The 20,686-nt window shown below is 42.1% G+C and overlaps 1 protein-coding gene across 1 annotated transcript in view; it reads left to right on the forward strand.

Moving 5' to 3' along the window:
- Window positions 1-6,240: 6,240 nt before the first annotated feature.
- MEIOB (meiosis specific with OB-fold) overlaps window positions 6,241-20,686 on the forward strand; it is a 46,405-nt gene continuing 31,959 nt past the window's right edge. The window contains exon 1 of the mRNA XM_063314741.1: window positions 6,241-6,314. Within this exon, the coding sequence (XP_063170811.1) occupies window positions 6,246-6,314 (69 nt within the window). The 5' untranslated portion in view covers window positions 6,241-6,245. The remainder of the gene's footprint in view (window positions 6,315-20,686) is intronic.

The raw sequence follows: 20,686 nt of genomic DNA on the forward strand, positions 1-20,686 counted from the left end.
GCTAAAACATCTGTAGAATACCCAGGAAACTGGATTTCTGTACAGTAATGGCATCCAAGATCAATGCACAAATTAGATCAATCGCCAACCTCTGATCTACCCCAGAAAGCAAAATTGGCTATATATAGAATCTTCCAAATGAAGAATGACTCTTTTTAAGATTTTGGATGGACTAATCCAGCACACATATTTAAACAAATATGCTTGCTCTTTTTCTCACATTCCTTGGCACAGAGGAATGTGAGAAAACACACATACGGTTTTTGCTTCTCAGCTAGAAGATCAACCAGATGTTCTTCAGCTTCTCATCTTTACTTTGATGGATTTGAGAGATTCCACTCTGATGTAGTGGTTAAGGCACCAGGCTAGAAACCAGGAGACCATGAGTTCTAGTCCCACCAGCTGGGTAACTTTGGGCCAGTCATTCTCTCTCTCTGCCCTGGGAAGGAGGCAAGGGCAAGACTGACTCAAAGCCCCCCACCCCTCGCCTAAAGGCAGCAATATTCTTTAAATTTAAACTGATGGAAAATGACTAGTGGTAGACAGGTTTTTCGTTTTCTTTTCCATGTTTCCAACATTAGATTAAAAAAAAATGCTGTCAACTCCCTGACTGGTCACCTGCTTCCTCACAGTAGAGCCCAAATGAGCAGCATGTCATATGTTACCAGTCAGTTAATTATTATAGCGATTTTATTGGCACTATGAGTGCACAGGTGGTATTTATTTTCAGGGCTCTAATTGAAGAAAATGTAAGATCTTGTAATTCAGAGTTGACAGGGCAAATTAATTAAGATAGATTCCAGCTTTAAAATCCATGACCTTCTGATCATAAACTGACCAATCATGCATAAAAAATATAAAATAAAATTATGATGCACAAGTGGAATATTGTTGATTTCTGTTATTTCTAAGCTTATTTCTAAGTAAATGGAAAGATGAATTGGCTTCTTTAGTCTTCTTGTAAACCAAGGAACATCTAAACAAGGACACAATCATAATTTGGTTGTCAAATATAAAATACAGAAGTTTTCTATGCAGTTTTAAAAAAAAACTTTATCCAAAATCACATACTGTAGGCTATTAGGAAGCCTGAGCACACTTTTTCTAAAATAAATAAAATATAATTTATTCCAGTGGAGGTAATTCTATTAAAAAAAGATTAGGTTTATAATACTAGCTTTGCTCTATGCTGTATTCAAAATTGTGAATGCAATCAAGGTACTAAATCAGCATGATACAATTATTATTGCATTATTATTACATTATTATTTACTCTATTTTCCTACTCCCACCCCCCAGCCCGTAGGTCAAGCCAACTTGATCTTTGAGTGGCCAGCAAAGAGTGGAGGCCAAGTCCTGCTATGGAGTCCTAGGAGTTGCTCTGTACCCCCCCCCCCGAAGGTTAAGGCTTACACAGGCAGTTTAAATAGCCAAGTGTCATGGTCAGCGTCTATGTTTTGTTTTGTTCTGAACCACAGGTTATAATTTCTGGTTCCTCTGAGCTGTTCACCTCAGATGCACTGAGCTGGAACTGGAGATAATTTAGTCCTTTTTGACAAGTGTTTCTATCCTGCCTTTATTATCTTTATAATTAACTCAAGGCAGCGAACATACCTAATACTCCTTCCTCCTCCTCTTTTCCCCACAACCACCACCCTGTGAGGTGGGTTGGGCTGAGAGAGGGGGACTGGCCCAAGGTCACCCAGCTGGCTTTCATGCCTAAGGCGGGACTAGAACTCTCCTGCCACGCCTGATTGGCTCTTGGGCTGAGAGTGGGGGACTGGCCCAAGGTCATCCAGCCGGCTTTCATGCCTCAGGCGGGACTAGAACTCACCACCTCCTGGCCCGTTGCCTTACTTGAACATGTCCCCGCTCCTAGTCCAAGACTTTAATCACAACCCTGCACTAACTTTTAACTGGGGAAGAAGAAAGATCCTCTCTGCAGATAAGTTGTAGCCTGTTCGTCCTCAACTGCCGCCATCCAGATCTGGTGGAGTACATTGTCCATCACACACAGTGATACCCACTGCCCAGTTCACTGCCCATCAAGCCTGATAGACATTGTAATCAGGTACTGAACATAAACTGCTAATTGCCTAATTGCAGCAGAACTGTGCTAGTTACTCAGTAGCCAGGTTCTGACAACACAGTATGCTAAGCTGGGGTTTGTGGTTCAGCATATTGTGTGAAGCAGAACATCACATTAAGCCATAATATGGAGAATTTTTCAGACATCACACTTCATGTGAACACAGTCACTGCATTTTACTAGGCCAGGCTTATAGTTTATCATGCTGTGGGAATCGCACCTTTACATTTGTGTAAACCAAGCTAACGCATTAAACTAGGCTACCCAAACTGAGTGCCACTAGAAGGCAGCAAAGTTAGCATTTCCTGGTCACAACGATGTTTGCAGCCAGATCGGATAGGCCTAAAGCATAATACGGTTGGTGTCGACGTCAGCTTTTACCATATCCATCCAAATTTTTGCAACCCAGAGAGAGCGATTGTACCCTTAGGTCAGCACAATAACTATTTCTGGTTATCCCAGGTTTAGGATTTAGCATGCTGTGCGAACCCACCAAACTTCCTTCCACACGTTCTGAAGTCAAACTTTTCGAGAGCGAGGAACTGCTGCTTGAAACAATGGAAATCGTATTCCTGCAAACCTGGGAAGGCTGACAAGTTCTCAACATCGCGACCGACGCCGCAACTCTGCCACGTGAGGGCGCACCCACCCGCTGGCCACTTAAGTAGTCGGGGAGGAACGGGAAGGCGCGCCTGCGCAAGGGGAATCTAGCCGTTTCGGACTGGCGCGCCTGCGCGCCAAACTTTTTTCCCGCCGTACGCCGATTCCGCTGAGGGAGTTGCGTCCCGAAGCGGTGAGGTGGGTTGCACTTCCTTGGTTTTTAACGGGTTTTTTTTTATTGTTTTGCTCACGTACGGTATTCATCACCCGCATTCTCTGTTAGAAAAGCTGGGTCTGGGCTTAAAACATAAAAGAGATCCCAAGCCCTTTTCCTTCTCTGACTTTGGGAATTGAACAAATGCGTCCATGTTTTGAGCGTGTGTTCCTCGCCTTCCAGGGTTCCTTGCCAGCCCTCCTCTCAGCCAAATGCGGTAGGGAGACAACTCCCAAAATTCCCAGCTGTCTTTGGCCATGCTGGCTGGGGATTCTGGGTGCTTTGGTCCTTACACTTGGTCCTGGGTTGAGAAAGAAAAAAAAAAAGTTTGCAGCTGCCCCACACTTCTGCCCCACCAGCCATTTCATGTTTGCTATATTTCAATCCTGGTGGTGTTCCTGCCGTGGTTTCCTCACAAAGCCCCATAATTTTGCCTCACGAAGATGCCTCTTTTTTATTATTGTACTGAATTTTTTATTTTATGACCTTGATTTCTTCACTGCTGAGATCCAAAAAGGTTCTGAGCAGCTTACAAATAGAATTTTTAAAACTAGCCAAACTCCAATAAGAATCAGCTTTCTAGCCACTGGCACACCATTTTTATCTCTCTTTATGTCAAACCTCAAGGCAACTTGAAAGAATTCCAAAACTTTAAAGCATGACAATAAAACAGTTCCACTTAAAATCAAAAATTAAAATCAATATCATTAAAAGGGTTTTGTTCCTGTGAGGGATTTACCTCAGTCTCTCCAAGAGATTTCTCATTCAAAGCCAAGATTAAAGGATAACTGTATTTGTGGCTCAACTTTTTTTTTTTATATATATATTATATATATATATATATATATATATATATATATATATATATATATATTCCACACATTTTCCTATTTTTTTTAACAGTGATAGTTGTACTAAGTCATTTGGTCTTGGCACAATGTGTTGTGTGAACTTTGTGATGTGTAAACCATGGTTTGTGTGGCTATGAATTGATTCACACATGGGCCAAACCAAGTCTTGTTTGAACCATGTTTTATTAAGTCAATAGCTCACTTCAACCATTATGCAAAGCCATAAATCATGATAATACAAATCACAATAGCCAAGTTCATGCAATATGCTAATTCAAAATGAAGCAAGTCATATTATGGGTTAGACCACTATGTCTTCTTCAGCAACCCATGATTAAAATAAATCATGACTTACAAGATGGGTAAACCCAACTATTAATCCTTTCGTTAGGAGCCTGAATCTTTTTTTTCCTCAGCCCATGCTGTTCCATATAACCCTGCTCTGTGAACACTCATCTTGCATTCACTGTTAGTAAACTAATCCAGGATTTCATTCCCAAGCAGGAAAATTTGTCTTGTCTTGTCTTGAGGCTGCCCCCTCAGTGACTCTGAGCAGCAAAAGTAATGTTTATTTTTTCCCATTTACTTTATGGGAAGTATACCAAGGATAATAATAATGAATGCTGTTCATTTTAAATCTGCCCCTACCTTATAGTTAGTGGGATGCAGGCAATAATTATGTAAGCTTGCAAGGGAACCTCAATAGAGATCTTAACTTACATAGAATATATCAGCACGCTTGGAATAAAATTGGACTTCAGTTCTACTTGTCACTTATTGTCCCAAACATGCCAAAATTGGCTCCATCGTTCATTCTTAGCTGCATGTGGTATGAGTATGACCTCCTTTATCCTAGTAAAAAAGCGTTATGTGAAACCCAAGAGAAAAGTGAAGGATAACATATCTGACTAAAGGTACCCTGGTCTTTGTGTGTTGTGGAGTTGATGAATAAATAAAAGGAAGTGAAAGTAGAAGTTTAATTATGAATAAAATGGCTAAAATCTATGAATTGGTGTCCTCTAAGAGCTTTTCAAACTTTTTCAGGCTGAAAAACCTTTCATTAAAAAAAAACCCACTCCAATTAGGAGAGATAGACCTTCAAGCTGACAAGCCCCACCCTTCTGCTTAATATCTTAATATTAAGGGGAAAATGCTTCCTACAAGGGAGGGTTTTTTCCTTAATTGTGCAGAACTCATTTAAGTCCTCACAGAACCCTGGAGTTTATGGAACCCAGTTTGAAAAACCCTGCTCTTGATTGTTATAAGTGCATATGAAAACAGGCATCCATAAGTTGGTGAAAGTTGCATTCTCCACTTGCGTGAATTGTGATAATGGAAGAACCAAGGATGGGTTCTTGGAAAAAAAATGTGGAACTTTTGGAATGCATGTGGCCCAAAAGAAAAAAATATTACTTGGTGACCTGAAAAGGTGGGTGGGTAAGGGGTACAGAAAATGTGTTCAGACCATTCAGAGACTGAGCATCTGCTTAGAAGAAGGTATGCTTGTTTTGGACACAAAGTATAAGCATAAGTGCATTCATATGTAAATATGGCAAAGCAATTCATATGAATCTGAAAACATGATTGGTTTGATGGTTTATGATGCAAGATTGAGAGAATTAGGGAAGAATACAAGGGTGATGAGAGGCTCTGAAAGTGGGATAGGCCATTTGTTGGAGTGGATTTTGAGTAAAAGCAGGCATGAAAGAACTGTAAGAAACAGAGTGAATGTTGAAAGACTGCAGGAAGAGAAGAAATCATGCAAATGGTGAAAAGGTAGCAGGAAGTATGTGGTCTGTGGTGAGAAATGAATATTTGTTGAAAGAAAAGATACTGGCTGCCTATATGAGCAAGCTTCTGCTCAGTTTGTTATATGGGTTGGATACATCAGGAGAATATGTAATATATATGAGGAGGAGGTGGCAGCAGCTTGCCTTTCTCCTCATATCTCATTTCATATCACATTTCATGTGGCTTCTATAGTTTTTAATAATCTGTAGGCCAATTTGTGACCCTAGATTAAGGCAACTAGCTGGGGGGGGGAGGCGGTCTTTATAATTTTTACGTGCTTTGAAAAAAAGCCTCATAGAACTGCTTGCAATCTTCTTTGGTTCTTGGCCATCTCTAGTTACTGTGGTAAGTTTGGCTCTTCTTGAAGCCAGAATGATAGAGTTCCTTATTTTTCATAAAGTGTTATTGTTTTTATAGTAACAGAACTCAACCAAATCCAATACGTTCTCTTCCATTTTAGCTTCTTATTAAAAAGCAGATTAAGCTTATTTAAAAATTGTGAACGTGTTTCTTTCATAGAAAATTAATCAGAAGATCATGTAAAAAACAAGATATTTCCAGAAAGCAATTGTTACATGTCAAACATTGTTCCTAAAAATAAAGTTTTATGCATACATGTTTAAAATATGCTGAATAATGCTTTGAATCTGTTTTTAAAAGAACATTCTAACATACTTTTCTCCAATTTCAGGTAAAAAGAATGGCGTGTTCCATTTCATCACAAAATATTGTAGCCATTTCAGATCTGCACCCAAACCTTGCTCATCCTGTAGGTCTTAATAACATAACAATGTTTTGTTCTCCAGTGAAACTGTATATAAGTTATGTTTTATATATATATATATACACACACACACACACACACACACACACACACGAGCGTGCACACGCGCGCGCACACACAGTACTTATCTGTATATAAGTTATATGTTACAACAACAGTATTGGTTTATCTTTGGCAGAATTATTAGAGACAAAATATGCCTGTGTCTTATGCACCCTCGGAAACTGAAAACTGATGCCCCTTTGACCAGAGAATGGATATTACGATCAACTAGGATGACTGGATAGTTCATTAAGTTAAAGTATAAGAGACTTCTTCATATTTTCTTTAAATAGATGTTGAGTTGATAATTCCTGCATAATCTGCATTAATTTCTCTCAACACATTAGTGATGTATTCTTTGAGATTACATACACCATCTTGATAGCTATGTGCCTTGCTCACATGGATAATCATATACTGTACCTCTTTCCTTAACTTTCCTTGATGATTAAGGCAAAAATGTCCATGGCTGACTGTTGTTTCATAACTGTTGTCACTACAACAGGTGATTTGAAGAGTCGTCCAGAGGGATTATATTAAATATATTTGGCAGGAACTCAGTATATGTACATGTTCAACACATCTGTTTGCTATGTACAAAGCTTTCCCACACAATGGAGACTTCTTCCCCATCCGATTCCCACTTCACTAGGAACTTGCTTCTTTCTACTCAGTTTCCTAGATTTCATTTGAACAATGTTAAAATATAATGATGATGCTGTAAAATGAAACTGCCTGTGATGGCAGTAGATCCACATTAACATCTTCAATAGAAATGAAGACCTATAACACAAATGTTAAAGCAGAAATATTACTATTCTTACATGCTATTATTTAATAAGTTCCAAAATCCCTTGGCAGAAAAATCTTTTTATGACAACCTACTTCAAGCACTGAGCCTATTCCTTCTTAGAAAGCACATATTTAGTCTTTGAAAAAAGCAGTCTTGAACTGAAAATGGAAAGAAATTAGAACATGAATTATGTTTTATGAAAGGATGGCTGGGTTTGCTCTCCATGTTATTGGTTAATAAAAGTGCAATTGCTGGGTTCACATCACATGCTGTACCCGAAATAAATTATAAAATGGCTGAATGTGAGGGCCTGTTTGTGTCTGAGTGTCCACAACATCATAAAATTTTCTACTCCATTTTAGATTAGTACAGCAGGTTGTGCAGACTCAGCTTATGTGTGGCTAGTTCTATTATATTTCAATTATCTGCCCCTTCCCCCCATTTACTTTAGATGTAATAAAATAGAGTATTGACAAGTAGGACCAGGACAGCCAAAATTATATGCACTGTGTCTACCAAACCTATGCAAGTTTATTCAGGGATGAGTCTCATTGCATTCAGTAGCATTTACTCAGATAAATGTGTACTGTATAAAATTTCAGTTTTATTATTAAGGATCGACACCTAAGTGTGTAATTCAATTTTTTAAACAATAAGAACAGCAACATTGTAATCCAAGATATAAATCCCAGCTTTTTGACTGTTCACTCCAACAAATATGGTATGCATACTACCATTTTTAAAAAATAGTTTTATTAAAATATTTTACATATATAATAAATACATTCAAAGAAAAAAATATAGTAAATGTGAAAAGAAAAGGAAGAGGCAAAGAAAAAAGGAAATAGAAAAAAGAAAAAGAACAGAAAACATGGAAAAAATAATATAAAGAAGTGGCTTCTGATCTTTCTCTTAGAAGGTATATTACAATTCTAATCAAATCTCTCTAAAATTACATCATAATTCTTTCTATAACTTATTCTTTCTTCAAAACCGTAAGTCACAAAATCATTTTCTTTTTTACAGAAAAAGTCCATAAAGGATTTCCAGTCATTAATGAATGTCAATAATGACCTTTCTCTAATCAGAGAGGTCAGTTTGGCCATCTCAGCATTTCACCAGCCTTTCCTCCATGGTGGGTAATGCTGAATCTTTCCATCTTTGTGCATCTAATAATCTTGCTGCAGTAATCATATATTGAAATAATCTTCCATGACTCTTTTCTAACTGTATCCATCAGCCCTAAAAGGAAAAGTTCTGGCTTTAATTGAATATTAATATTTAAAATCCTCTGTATCAATGTGTGTATTGAATCCAATTTTTTTAGCTTTTTTTATATGTCTACCAAGCATGATAGAATGTCCCTTCATGTTGTTCACATTTCCAACATACATTTGGAATGCCTTTATACATTCTAGATAATTTCTCTGGCATCATGTACCATCATCATTTTATAAAAAATCTTTAAAATCATAAAATGTAAATTTCAACCCTTTTGACCACATATTTTTCCATTGATTCATCTGTATATTATAATTAAAATTCCTAGACCACTTTATCATACATTCTTTAACCTGTTCTTCAAATTTCAACAAAAGTTTATACATTTTAGCAATTACATGTTCATCATTAGTACACAATTGCACATCAATTCTGTCTGTCTTTGCTCCGTACCATAAATCTTTTTATCCATTTTAAATCCGTGGAGTCCTTGATACTCTCTGAGCCTTGTTGTTTTCTTGCAGACGTTTCATTGCCAGACTAGGCAACATCTTCAGTGCAAAGAGGGAGTGGGCCTTGCTCTCAGTTTATATACTGTGGCTTGCTCGGCTGGTGTTTTCTTCTTGGGAGTTCTTTGATTGGGCTGTTGTTTGCTGCTTGGTTGATTACCTGAGTTAATAGTTCTTTGATTAGGGTGTATTGTGCTGTTCAATGGTTCATCTGGTGTTAATCCTGTGTTGATTTTTGCATATCTGGGTGTTGATTGTTGGCAAGGGAGTGTACTGGTCTTTTGGCTTTTCTATTGTCTCTTTTCCAACAACCTAAGAGACGGCTTTGTACATGGACTTCACCAGATGGACAACACCAAAATCAGATTGATTACATCCTTTGCAGCCAAAGGTGGCGGACATCTGTACAGTCAGTAAAAACAAGGCCTGGAGCTGACTGTAGTTCCAATCACAAACTTCTTCTTGCACAATTTAGGATCAGACTAAAGAGATTAGGGAAGACCCACAGATCAGCTAGATATGAGCTCACTAATATTCCTAAGGAATATGCAGTGGAGGTGAAGAATAGATTTAAGGGACTGGACTTAGTAGATAGGGTCCCGGAAGAACTATGGACAGAAGTTGGCAGCATTGTTCAGGAGGCGGCAACAAAATACATCCCAAACAAAGAGAAAACCAAGAAGGCAAAATGGCTGTCTGCTGAGACACTAGAAGTAGCCCAAGAAAGAAGGAAAGCAAAAGGCAACAGTGATAGGGGGAGATATGCCCAATTAAATGCAAAATTCCAGAGGTTAGCCAGAAGAGCTAAGGAATTATTTTTAAACAAGCAATGTATGGAAGTGGAAGAAGACAATAGAATAGGAAGGACAAGAGACCTCTTCCAGAAAATTAGAAACATTGGAGGTAAATTCCAGGCCAAAATGGGTATGATCAAAAACAAAGATGGCAAGGACCTAACAGAAGAAGAAGAGATCAAGAAAAGGTGGCAAGAATATACAGAAGACCTGTATAGGAAGGATAACAATATCGGGGATAGCTTTGACGGTGTGGTCAGTGAGCTAGAGCCAGACATCCTGAAGAGTGAGGTTGAGTGGGCCTTAAGAAGCATTGCTAATAAGGCAGCAGGAGACGATGGCATCCCAGCTGAACTGTTCAAAATCTTGCAAGATGATGCTGTCAAGGTAATGCATGCTATATGCCAGCAAATTTGGAAAACACAAGAATGGCCATCAGATTGGAAAAAATCAACTTATATCCCCATACCAAAAAAGGGAAAAACTAAAGAATGTTCAAACTATCGAACAGTGGCACTCATTTCGCATGCCAGTAAGGTAATGCTCAAGATCCTGCAAGGTAGACTTCAGCAGTTCATGGAGCGAGAATTGCCAGATGTACAAGCTGGGTTTAGAAAAGGCAGAGGAACTAGAGACCAAATTGCCAATATCTGCTGGATAATGGAAAAAGCCAGGGAGTTTCAGAAAAACATCTATTTCTGTTTTATTGACTATTCTAAAGCCTTTGACTGTGTGGACCATAACAAATTGTGGCAAGTTCTTAGTGGTATGGGGATACCAAGTCATCTTGTATGCCTCCTGAAGAATCTGTATAACGACCAAGTAGCAACAGTAAGAACAGACCACGGAACAACGGACTGGTTTAAGATTGGGAAAGGAGTACGGCAGGGCTGTATACTCTCACCCTACCTATTCAACTTGTATGCAGAACATATCATGCGACAAGCTGGCCTTGAGGAATCCAAGGCTGGAGTTAAAATCTCTGGAAGAAACATTAACAATCTCAGATATGCAGATGATACCACTTTGATGGCTGAAAGTGAAGAGGAACTGAGGAGCCTTATGATGAAGGTGAAAGAAGAAAGTGCAAAAGCTGGCTTGCAGCTAAACCTCAAAAAAACCAAGATTATGGCAACCAGCTTGATTGATAACTGGCAAATAGAGGGAGAAAATGTAGAAGCAGTGAAAGACTTTGTATTCCTAGGTTCAAAGATTACTGCAGATGCTGACTGCAGTCAGGAAATCAGAAGACGCTTAATCCTTGGGAGAAGAGCAATGACAAATCTCGATAAAATAGTTAAGAGCAGAGACATCACACTGACAACAAAGGCCCGCATAGTTAAAGCAATGGTGTTCCCTGTAGTAACATATGGCTGCGAGAGCTGGACCATAAGGAAGGCTGAGAGAAGGAAGATAGATGCTTTTGAACTGTGGTGTTGGAGGAAAATTCTGAGAGTGCCTTGGACTGCAAGAAGATCCAACCAGTCCATCCTCCGGGAAATAAAGCCAGACTGCTCACTTGAGGGAATGATATTAAAGGCAAAACTGAAATACTTTGGCCACATAATGAGAAGACAGGACACCCTGGAGAAGATGCTGATGCTAGGGAGAGTGGAAGGCAAAAGGAAGAGGGGCCGACCAAGGGCAAGATGGATGGATGATATTCTAGAGGTGACGGACTCGTCCCTGGGGGACCTGGGGGTGTTGACGACCGACAGGAAGCTCTGGCGTGGGCTGGTCCATGAAGTCACGAAGAGTCGGAAGCGACTAAACGAATAAACAACAATTGTCTCTTTTGAATGGTATGTAAACGTTGTTTATCTCTATGTGTCTGTTGATGGCTGCTTGGTCTGAGTGCCAGGCTTCCAGGAATCCTCTGGTGTTTTTGGATTTGGCTTGGTTTTGGATGCTCACAGTTTCCCAGTTGAAACTATGGTTGAGTCTGTCCATGTGTTGTGAGATTAAGGAGTTCTCATCGTGTCTTCTGACTGCTAGTTGGTGTTCGTGGATGCACTCTGCTGGTCTTCTGCCCGTCTGTCCTACATAGTGGCTGTTACAGTCTTTGCATGGTATGTTGTAAATAACTCCTGTTTTTTCTTCTTGGGCTATTGGGTCTTTTGGGTTGCTTAATATGTTTTGAAGAGTTTTAGTTGGTTTATGTGCTACGGTGATGCCATGTGGTTTTAACAGTCTGTTGGTGGTTTCTGAGATGTTTCTGATGTATGGCATTTTAAATCCTTCTGATAACTGTAAATGGGAAAACCACTGACAACTACATCCTTCTGCCATTAGTTGCTCTCTTGATTTAATTTTATATTCCCCTTGGTGATTCTCCAGTAAATCCTGGTACCTTAACCATTTGTCTTCTCTAAAATGCTTCTTGTGCTGAGATCCATAGAGGTGTTTTTGGGCACAGCCTGGGTTTATATCTATTCTATATTCTCAATATGGCACTTCTGATAAAATGGTTTTTAAAATCCACATTAACTTTAACTTTATTGTACAATAAATATCCATGCCATCCAAACCTCAGGTCGTGCCTTTCTAACTCTAAATGTCTTTTATTTCTCAGCAACACCCATTCTTTCATCCAAATCAAAGAACAAGTTGCAAAATACAGTTTCAAATCTGGTAAATCCAATCTTCTTCTTTCCTTTGCATCTTGTAACACTTTGTATTTAACTTGTGTTTTTTTCCATTGCCATACAAATTTAGATATATCTTTTTGCCATTGCTTGAATGGTACATAATGTGATGGAATGTCTCCCTGAGGAGTGGGGTGAAGTGATGGATCTCGGAGCTGAGGGGGGAGAGAGCGCATTCCAGGGAGATAAGCGTTCTCACAGCATTGAAAGCATTGGGAGGCTGGCAAGGAAAGCTAGGCTGGTCCCGCCTCAGAGTCCCAGGAGTATTTTTCCACTTAGATCAGTTACCTTTAGTCTGGCAAGATTCTGTATAGGGTAGGAATAGTAAAGAAACTAGAGTGCAACTGTGGCTCAGCGTGGTTCTTGCCCTTTTTCCTGACACATAAGTTGTCAAGACAGGTATTGTCTGAAAGAAAAACATTCTAGGAAAAACATTTTTATCACAGAAGTTCTTCCCAACATTGACAATTTTAATTTCTCCCATCTTAATATGTCTTTAATTTCATTCCATGTCTTAATATAATTATTTTGAAATAACATACAATTCATATTTGTCATAATAATGCCCAAGTATTTTACTTTTTTCTCAATCTTAAAACCAGTTTTCTCCATCAGTTCTATTTGATCTTCTATTTTCATATTTTTTGTTAATGTTTTCATCTTCTTATTCTTAAACCTGCTAGCATATGAAAGTCCTTTTTTTGTTGTTTATTCGTTTAGTCGCTTCCGACTCTTCGTGACTTCATGGACCAGCCCACGCCAGAGCTTCCTGTCGGTCGTCAACACCCCCAGCTCCCCCAGGGACGAGTCCGTCACCTCTAGAATATCATCCATCCATCTTGCCCTTGGTCGGCCCCTCTTCCTTTTGCCCTCCACTCTCCCTAGCATCAGCATCTTCTCCAGGGTGTCCTGTCTTCTCATGATGTGGCCAAAGTATTTCAGTTTTGCCTTTAATATCATTCCCTCAAGTGAGCAGTCTGGCTTTATTTCCTGGAGGATGGACTGGTTGGATCTTCTTGCAGTCCAAGGCACTCTCAGAATTTTCCTCCAACACCACAGTTCAAAAGCATCGATCTTCCTTCTCTCAGCCTTCCTTATGGTCCAGCTCTCGCAGCCATATGTTACTACAGGGAACACCATTGCTTTAACTATGCGGGCCTTTGTTGTCAGTGTGATGTCTCTGCTCTTAACTATTTTATCGAGATTTGTCATTGCTCTTCTCCCAAGGATTAAGCGTCTTCTGATTTCCTGACTGCAGTCAGCATTTGCAGTAATCTTTGCACCCAGGAATACAAAGTCTTTCACTGCTTCTACATTTTCTCCCTCTATTTGCCAGTCATCAATCAAACTGGTTGCCATAATCTTGGTTTTTTTGAGGTTTAGCTGCAAACCAGCTTTTGCACTTTCTTCTTTCACCTTCATCATAAGGCTCCTCAGTTCCTCTTCACTTTCAGCCATCAAAGTGGTATCATCTGCATATCTGAGATTGTTAATGTTTCTTCCAGAGATTTTAACTCCAGCCTTGGATTCCTCAAGGCCAGCTTGTCGCATGATGTGTTCTGCATACAAGTTGAATAGGTAGGGTGAGAGTATACAGCCCTGCCGTACTCCTTTCCCAATCTTAAACCAGTCCGTTGTTCCGTGGTCTGTTCTTACTGTTGCTACTTGGTCGTTATACAGATTCTTCAGGAGGCAGACAAGATGACTTGGTATCCCCATACCACTAAGAACTTGCCACAATTTGTTATGGTCCACACAGTCAAAGGCTTTAGAATAGTCAATAAAACAGAAATAGATGTTTTTCTGAAACTCCCTGGCTTTTTCCATTATCCAGCGGATATTGGCAATTTGGTCTCTAGTTCCTCTGCCTTTTCTAAACCCAGCTTGTACGTCTGGCAATTCTCGCTCCATGAACTGCTGAAGTCTACCTTGCAGGATCTTGAGCATTACCTTACTGGCATGTGAAATGAGTGCCACTGTTCGATAGTTTGAACATTCTTTAGTGTTTCCCTTTTTTGGTATGGGGATATAAGTTGATTTTTTCCAGTCTGATGGCCATTCTTGTGTTTTCCAAATTTGCTGGCATATAGCATGCATTACCTTGACAGCATCATCTTGCAAGATTTTGAACAGTTCAGCTGGGATGCCGTCGTCTCCTGTTGCCTTGTTATTAGCAATGCTTCTTAAGGCCCACTCAACCTCACTCTTCAGGATGTCTGGCTCTAGCTCACCGACCACACTGTCAAAGCTATCCCCGATATTGTTATCCTTCCTATACAGGTTTTCTGTATATTCTTGCCACCTTTTCTTGATCTCTTCTTCTTCTGTTAGGTCCTTGCCATCTTTGTTTTTGATCATACCCATTTTTGCCTGGAATTTACCTCCAATGTTTCTAATTTTCTGGAAGAGGTCTCTTGTCCTTCCTATTCTATTGTCTTCTTCCACTTCCGCGCATTGCTTGTTTAAAAATAATTCCTTATCTCTTCTGGCTAACCTCTGGAATTTTGCATTTAATTGGGCATATCTCCCCCTATCACTGTTGCCTTTTGCTTTCCTTCTTTCTTGGGCTACTTCTAGTGTCTCAGCAGACAGCCATTTTGCCTTCTTGGTTTTCTCTTTCTTTGGGATGTATTTTGTTGCCGCCTCCTGAACAATGCTGCCAACTTCTGTCCAGAGTTCTTCCGGGACCCTATCTACTAAGTCCAGTCCCTTAAATCTATTCTTCACCTCCACTGCATATTCCTTAGGAATATTAGTGAGCTCATATCTAGCTGATCTGTGGGTCTTCCCTAATCTCTTTAGTCTGATCCTAAATTGTGCAAGAAGAAGTTCGTGATCTGAACTACAGTCAGCTCCAGGCCTTGTTTTTACCGACTGTACAGATGTCCGCCACCTTTGGCTGCAAAGGATGTAATCAATCTGATTTCGGTGTTGTCCATCTGGTGAAGTCCATGTATAAAGCCGTCTCTTAGGTTGTTGGAAGAGAGTGTTTGTTATGCAGAGTGAATTGTCTTGGCAAAATTCTATCAGCCTGTGTCCTGCTTCGTTTTGTTCTCCTAGGCCATACTTACCTGTAATTCGAGGTGTCATTTGACTCCCCACCTTAGCATTCCAGTCTCCTGTGATGAAAATAACATCTCTTTTAGGCGTGTTGTCCAGTAGGTGCTGCAGATCCTCATAGAACTGCTCTACTTCAGCTTCTTCAGCATTTGTGGTTGGGGCGTATATTTGGATCACTGTGATGTTAGATGGCTTGCCCTGAATTCGAATTGAGATCATTCTATCATTTTTTGGGTTGTATCCAAGCACTGCTTTAGCCACTTTACTATTAATTATGAAGGCTACTCCATTTCTTCTGTGGTCCTCTTGTCCGCAGTAGTAGATCTGGTGGTCATTTGATGTGAAGTGGCCCATTCCAGTCCATTTCAGTTCACTGACGCCCAGAATGTCTATCTTTAATCTTGACATCTCACCAATAACCACATCCAATTTGCCCTGGCTCATAGATCTTACATTCCAGGTTCCGATGGTGTGTTGATCCTTAGAACATCGGATTCGCCGTTCACCACCAGCACCGTCGGCCGCTAGCCGTCCTTTCGGCTTTGAGCTAGCTGCGTCATCACGTCTGGGGCTAGTTGAGCTCATCCTCTGTTCCTCCCCAGTAGCATTTTGACCATCTTCCGACCTGGGGGTCTCATCTTCCGATGGTATACCGACATATCTCTGGTTGTACTGATCCATTTAGTTTTCACGGCAAGAATACTGAGGTGGGTTGCCATTACCTTCCCCAGGGATCGCATTTAGTCTGACCTCTCTGTCATGACCTTCCCGTCTTGGGTGGCCCTTCACGGTTTAGCTCATGGCATCATTGAGGTGCTCAAGCTCCAGCACCACGACACGGTAACGATCCTTTGCTGAAGGAAAGTCCTTTAATTTTCCCATTAATGTTTCTACTCCCCCTAAAAGATCCTCCAACACTACCACCAGGTCAACAAATGCCCTTAACTTACAAGTTCTGTTTTTTATTCCCACGATTCTCTCATGTTGTCTTATGTCTCTATTTAGTATCTCAAGAACAAGAGTAGAGACGGTGGGAATCCTTGTCTTGTCCCTTTTTGAATCTCACAAGTTTCTGTGCTTTCTGTGAGGTATAAATCAATCTTACCCATTTAATAAAATTATCTCCAAAGTTCATATCTTCTGGAACTCTGAACAAGAAAATCCACTTCAAATTATCAAAGGCCTTCTCTGCATCTAAGATGTCATGAGTAAGGATGGCGAGCAGGGGGCTCCCACCCAGATTGTCAAGCGCATGCGTAGCACTGAGGAACTGTTCAGCCATTCAAAGAGACACAGATCGGGACCGCCTTAACCTTTGGGGTTTATATGGCTGGGTTTTCCCACGCCTTCTCAGTTTGTTAGGATTCTTGTTAAGTACTACTAATAAATATTAGAGACCAAGTCCTCGTCTCAGTGTGTTTCCTGGTAATCAGGACATCAATCCTAACAAACTCCTACTCCCATCGAAAGAGGGAGGAACAAGCAATTAAACAGATACGTTTAGAAATGTCTTCAGAAAACCAAGAAATGCGGCTCGCCATCCAGCAATTGGCAGCAGCCTTACAGCAACACCAGCAACAAGTAGATCTCCAGATCAACACATTACAAGCTGCCATGCTACAGCAGTTGCAACAACCAGCTCCGATTAACCCACAACCGGCACCACCAGCAGCAGCAGCAGCAGCCCCACCGGTAATGTTGAGATCACAGGGCAGTCTACCAGAGAAATTTGGAGGAGAAGCAGGACAGCTGAGAATCTTTCTCACACAGTGTACTATGTTCTTCGACAGCAGACCCGCAGAGTTTCCCACAGACAGAACCAGAGTCACCTTCATCCTAGGCCTGCTGAAGGGACCAGCGGCCAAATGGGCTATTCCCATGGTGGAGAACAACGATCCAATTCTCAACGACTACCAGAACTTTTTGGCAGGCTTCCGAGCACATTTTGACGACCCCATCAGAGAGGCCACGGCCAGCCGGGAGATTCGGAGGCTCAAGCAAGGTAACAAGAGGGTGGGACTCTACATTGCTGATTTCAAGTTGTTAGCAGGAGATCTGGACTGGAATGAGAGTGCATTAAAAGACCAATTCAAACAGGGGCTGGATGAGGAGATTAAGAATGAACTGGTGCGCCAGGGAACACCAGCCACGTTAGAAGCCCTATATCAGCTATCGGTGGTCATAGATGCCAGGCTAGAGGAGCTTAGGCAGATGCAGCCGGGGAGAAGCAAGACCCTCCGAGCGTTTTCAGGATTCCCAACTCCCCTTGTAGCAGCCTCTCACTCAGCACGAGAGGAGCCAATGCAGATTGGGGCAAGCAGGAGACTGATTTCCGAGACTGAGAGGCAGAGAAGGAGAGAGAGAGCCCTGTGTTTCTACTGCGGAGCCCAGGGGCACATGGTGAGAACTTGCCCTGCGAGAGGCCAAACTGCTCCAGTAAGACCCCCAGGGCAAGCAGCTGAAACAGGACCCATCCCCGCCTCTGTTTCCAATCAGGGAAACTCCGTTGGTCTCCCTCCCAAGAGCTCAGCAGGAAGACCGTAAATCAATTAAGGAGAGCTCATTCCGAAGATTCCAGGCAAGACTTTTACTACTTACCCGTAAGAGTCCAAGTCAACCCAGAGCACCAGGTCAAGCTAGAGGCCCTCGTGGATTCTGGAGCTTCAACTAATTTTGTTGATGCACAGACCGTACAAGACTGCAACATACCGACCAGGGAATTGCCATGCCCCATAGAAGTAGAGACCATTGACGGCCAGCCCCTCAAGGCAGGGCCGATTAGAAGGCTCACAGAACCGGTGCAGCTCACAGTGGGAGACCACACTGAATGGATCCAGCTTTATGTTACTGCAGCGCTAAATGTGCCGGTAATCCTAGGCACGCCTTGGCTGAGGATCCACAACCCGTTGATGAACTGGACTACAGGAGCAATCTCCTTCCCAGCTAAGGAATGCCAGCACCACAAGAGTCAAGCCGCTCCACACTCTCCAGCAACCAACGCAGTCACAGTAGCAGGGGGGGTCCACTTGCCAGCCAAGTATGCAGATTTTGCAGACGTTTTCAGCGAGCAAGAGGCCACAGCACTACCCCCCCATAGGGACTGTGACTGCACCATTGAGTTGTTACCAGGAGCCAAGATCCCAGCAAGGAAACAATATCCCATGTCCCCCAAGGAGTTAGCCACCTTAAAGGATTACTTGGACTCCAATCTCCAGAAGGGCTTCATCCGACCATCTACGTCCCCAGCGTCTGCTCCTACCTTCTTCGTACCAAAGAAGCCCGACCCGTTGGCACCTGCAACCCAGGAGACACCCTTGAGAGTGGTCCACGACTTCAGTTTCTTAAATAAACAAGCAAAGAGAGAATCCTATCCTCTGCCCTTAATCTCGGAGCTGCTAGATCGCTTGCAGAAGGCACGCATGTTTACCAGGTTGGATCTCAGGAGTGCGTACAATCTGATCCGGGTGAAAGAGGGGCACGAATACCTGACTGCCTTCGACACCAGGTTTGGCAAATTTGAGTACCTTGTTATGCCCTTTGGCTTGTCTAATGCAGGAGCCATATTTTCCAGATTTATGAATCACGTTTTTGCTGATTTACTAGACAAATACATGGTCGTTTATCTAGATGACATATTAATTTTCTCTGAGGATGCCACAACTCACGTAACCCATGTACGTAATGTTTTGCAAAGACTGAGAGAGAACAGGCTGTTCGCCAAGCTAGAGAAGTGTGCCTTTGATTTAACTGAAGTACATTTCCTGGGCTATATAGTATCCACAGAAGGCATATCCATGGATCCTGCTAAGGTCCAGGCAATTCTCTCTTGGCCACCTCCCCGAAATGTTAAAGATGTACAAAAATGGTTAGGATTCTGTAATTTTTATCGCCGTTTTGCCCCGGCCTATAGCCATCGGACCAGACCATTCACACAGCTCTTGAAGAAAGGCTCAAGATTCGTATGGGGGGAGAGGGAGCAAGCAGCGTTCCAGGAGTTGAAGCAGCTTTTTGCTTCCCAACCGCTCTTAAGGCACCCTGACCCCACGAAGCCATTCATAATGTACTCAGATGCTTCAGACGTTGCCATTGGGGCAGTGTTATTGCAATATACAAACAGGGCAGAGAATACATTGCTTCCTTGTGCCTTTTTCTCACGCCTACTCTCACCAGCAGAGAGAAACTATGATGTGTTTAACAGAGAGTTGCTGGCAATTAAAGCAGCATTCCAAGAGTGGAGGCACTGGCTAGAAGGGGCAACCTTTCCGGTGAAAGTTTGCACCGATCACAAGAATTTACAGCTTCTACAAAACACCAGATCCCTCACCCCACGCCAGATCAGATGGAGCCAGTTTTTCTCCCGTTTCAATTTTGTCATTTCTTATGTGCCCGGGGCGCAAAACTGCTTGGCAGACGCCCTGTCTCGATCCTTTCGGGCAGACCCCCCCACTCACCAGGAAGTACAGGCTGCTATCTTACAACCTCACAACTTTGATCAGCCGATGAGGGGGAGCCAAACGGAGAGTTTAGCAGCAGGCAGCCAAGTAGAGGACCTATTTGCAAGAGCCAGAGCTCAGCAGCAACAGGACCCGTATGCCAGGGCCAGGATGGATAACCTCCAGAGGGCCCCGCAAGACACTGCCTCCCCTTTCAATGTGGAGGCAGGAATCCTCTGGCATAGTGGGCGATTGTATATTCCCCCTTCATTGAGGGAAGAAGTACTGAGACTGTGTCATGACCACCAAACAGCAGGCCACGGAGGCGTTTTCAAAACTCTCCATAGAGCTCTGAGAGACTACTGGTGGCCTAAGATGGTTGCAGACATTAAGGGCTACGTTGCTTCTTGTCACACCTGCAGACGAGCCAAGCCTCTCCCAGGGAAGCCCACAGGACTCTTGCAGCCCCTACCCACCCCCAGTAGGCCTTGGGATACGATCTCCATGGATTTCATCACTGATTTACCCCCGGTCCAGGGCCTGACTTCCATACTGGTGGTGGTGGACCTTTTCACAAAGATGGCACATTTTATTCCTTGCAAGGGCCTCCCATCTGCACCAGCCACCGCGCAGTTGTTCATAGACCACGTTTTTAGGTATAGAGGCATGGTGAATCACTTGGTGAGTGACAGAGGCCCTCAGTTCACTTCCAGGTTCTGGAGGGCCCTTTTCCAGTCATTAGGGGTCCAGATCCACCTGTCATCAGCGCATCACCCTGCCAGTAATGGGCAGGCCGAAAAAATTAACCAGTGGTTACAGCAGTATCTCAGGTGTTACACCACGTATCGGCAAGACAATTG

This window comes from Candoia aspera, chromosome 14 (genome assembly GCF_035149785.1).
Source record: "Candoia aspera isolate rCanAsp1 chromosome 14, rCanAsp1.hap2, whole genome shotgun sequence".
In the NCBI taxonomy this organism is placed as follows: Eukaryota; Metazoa; Chordata; class Lepidosauria; order Squamata; family Boidae; genus Candoia; species Candoia aspera.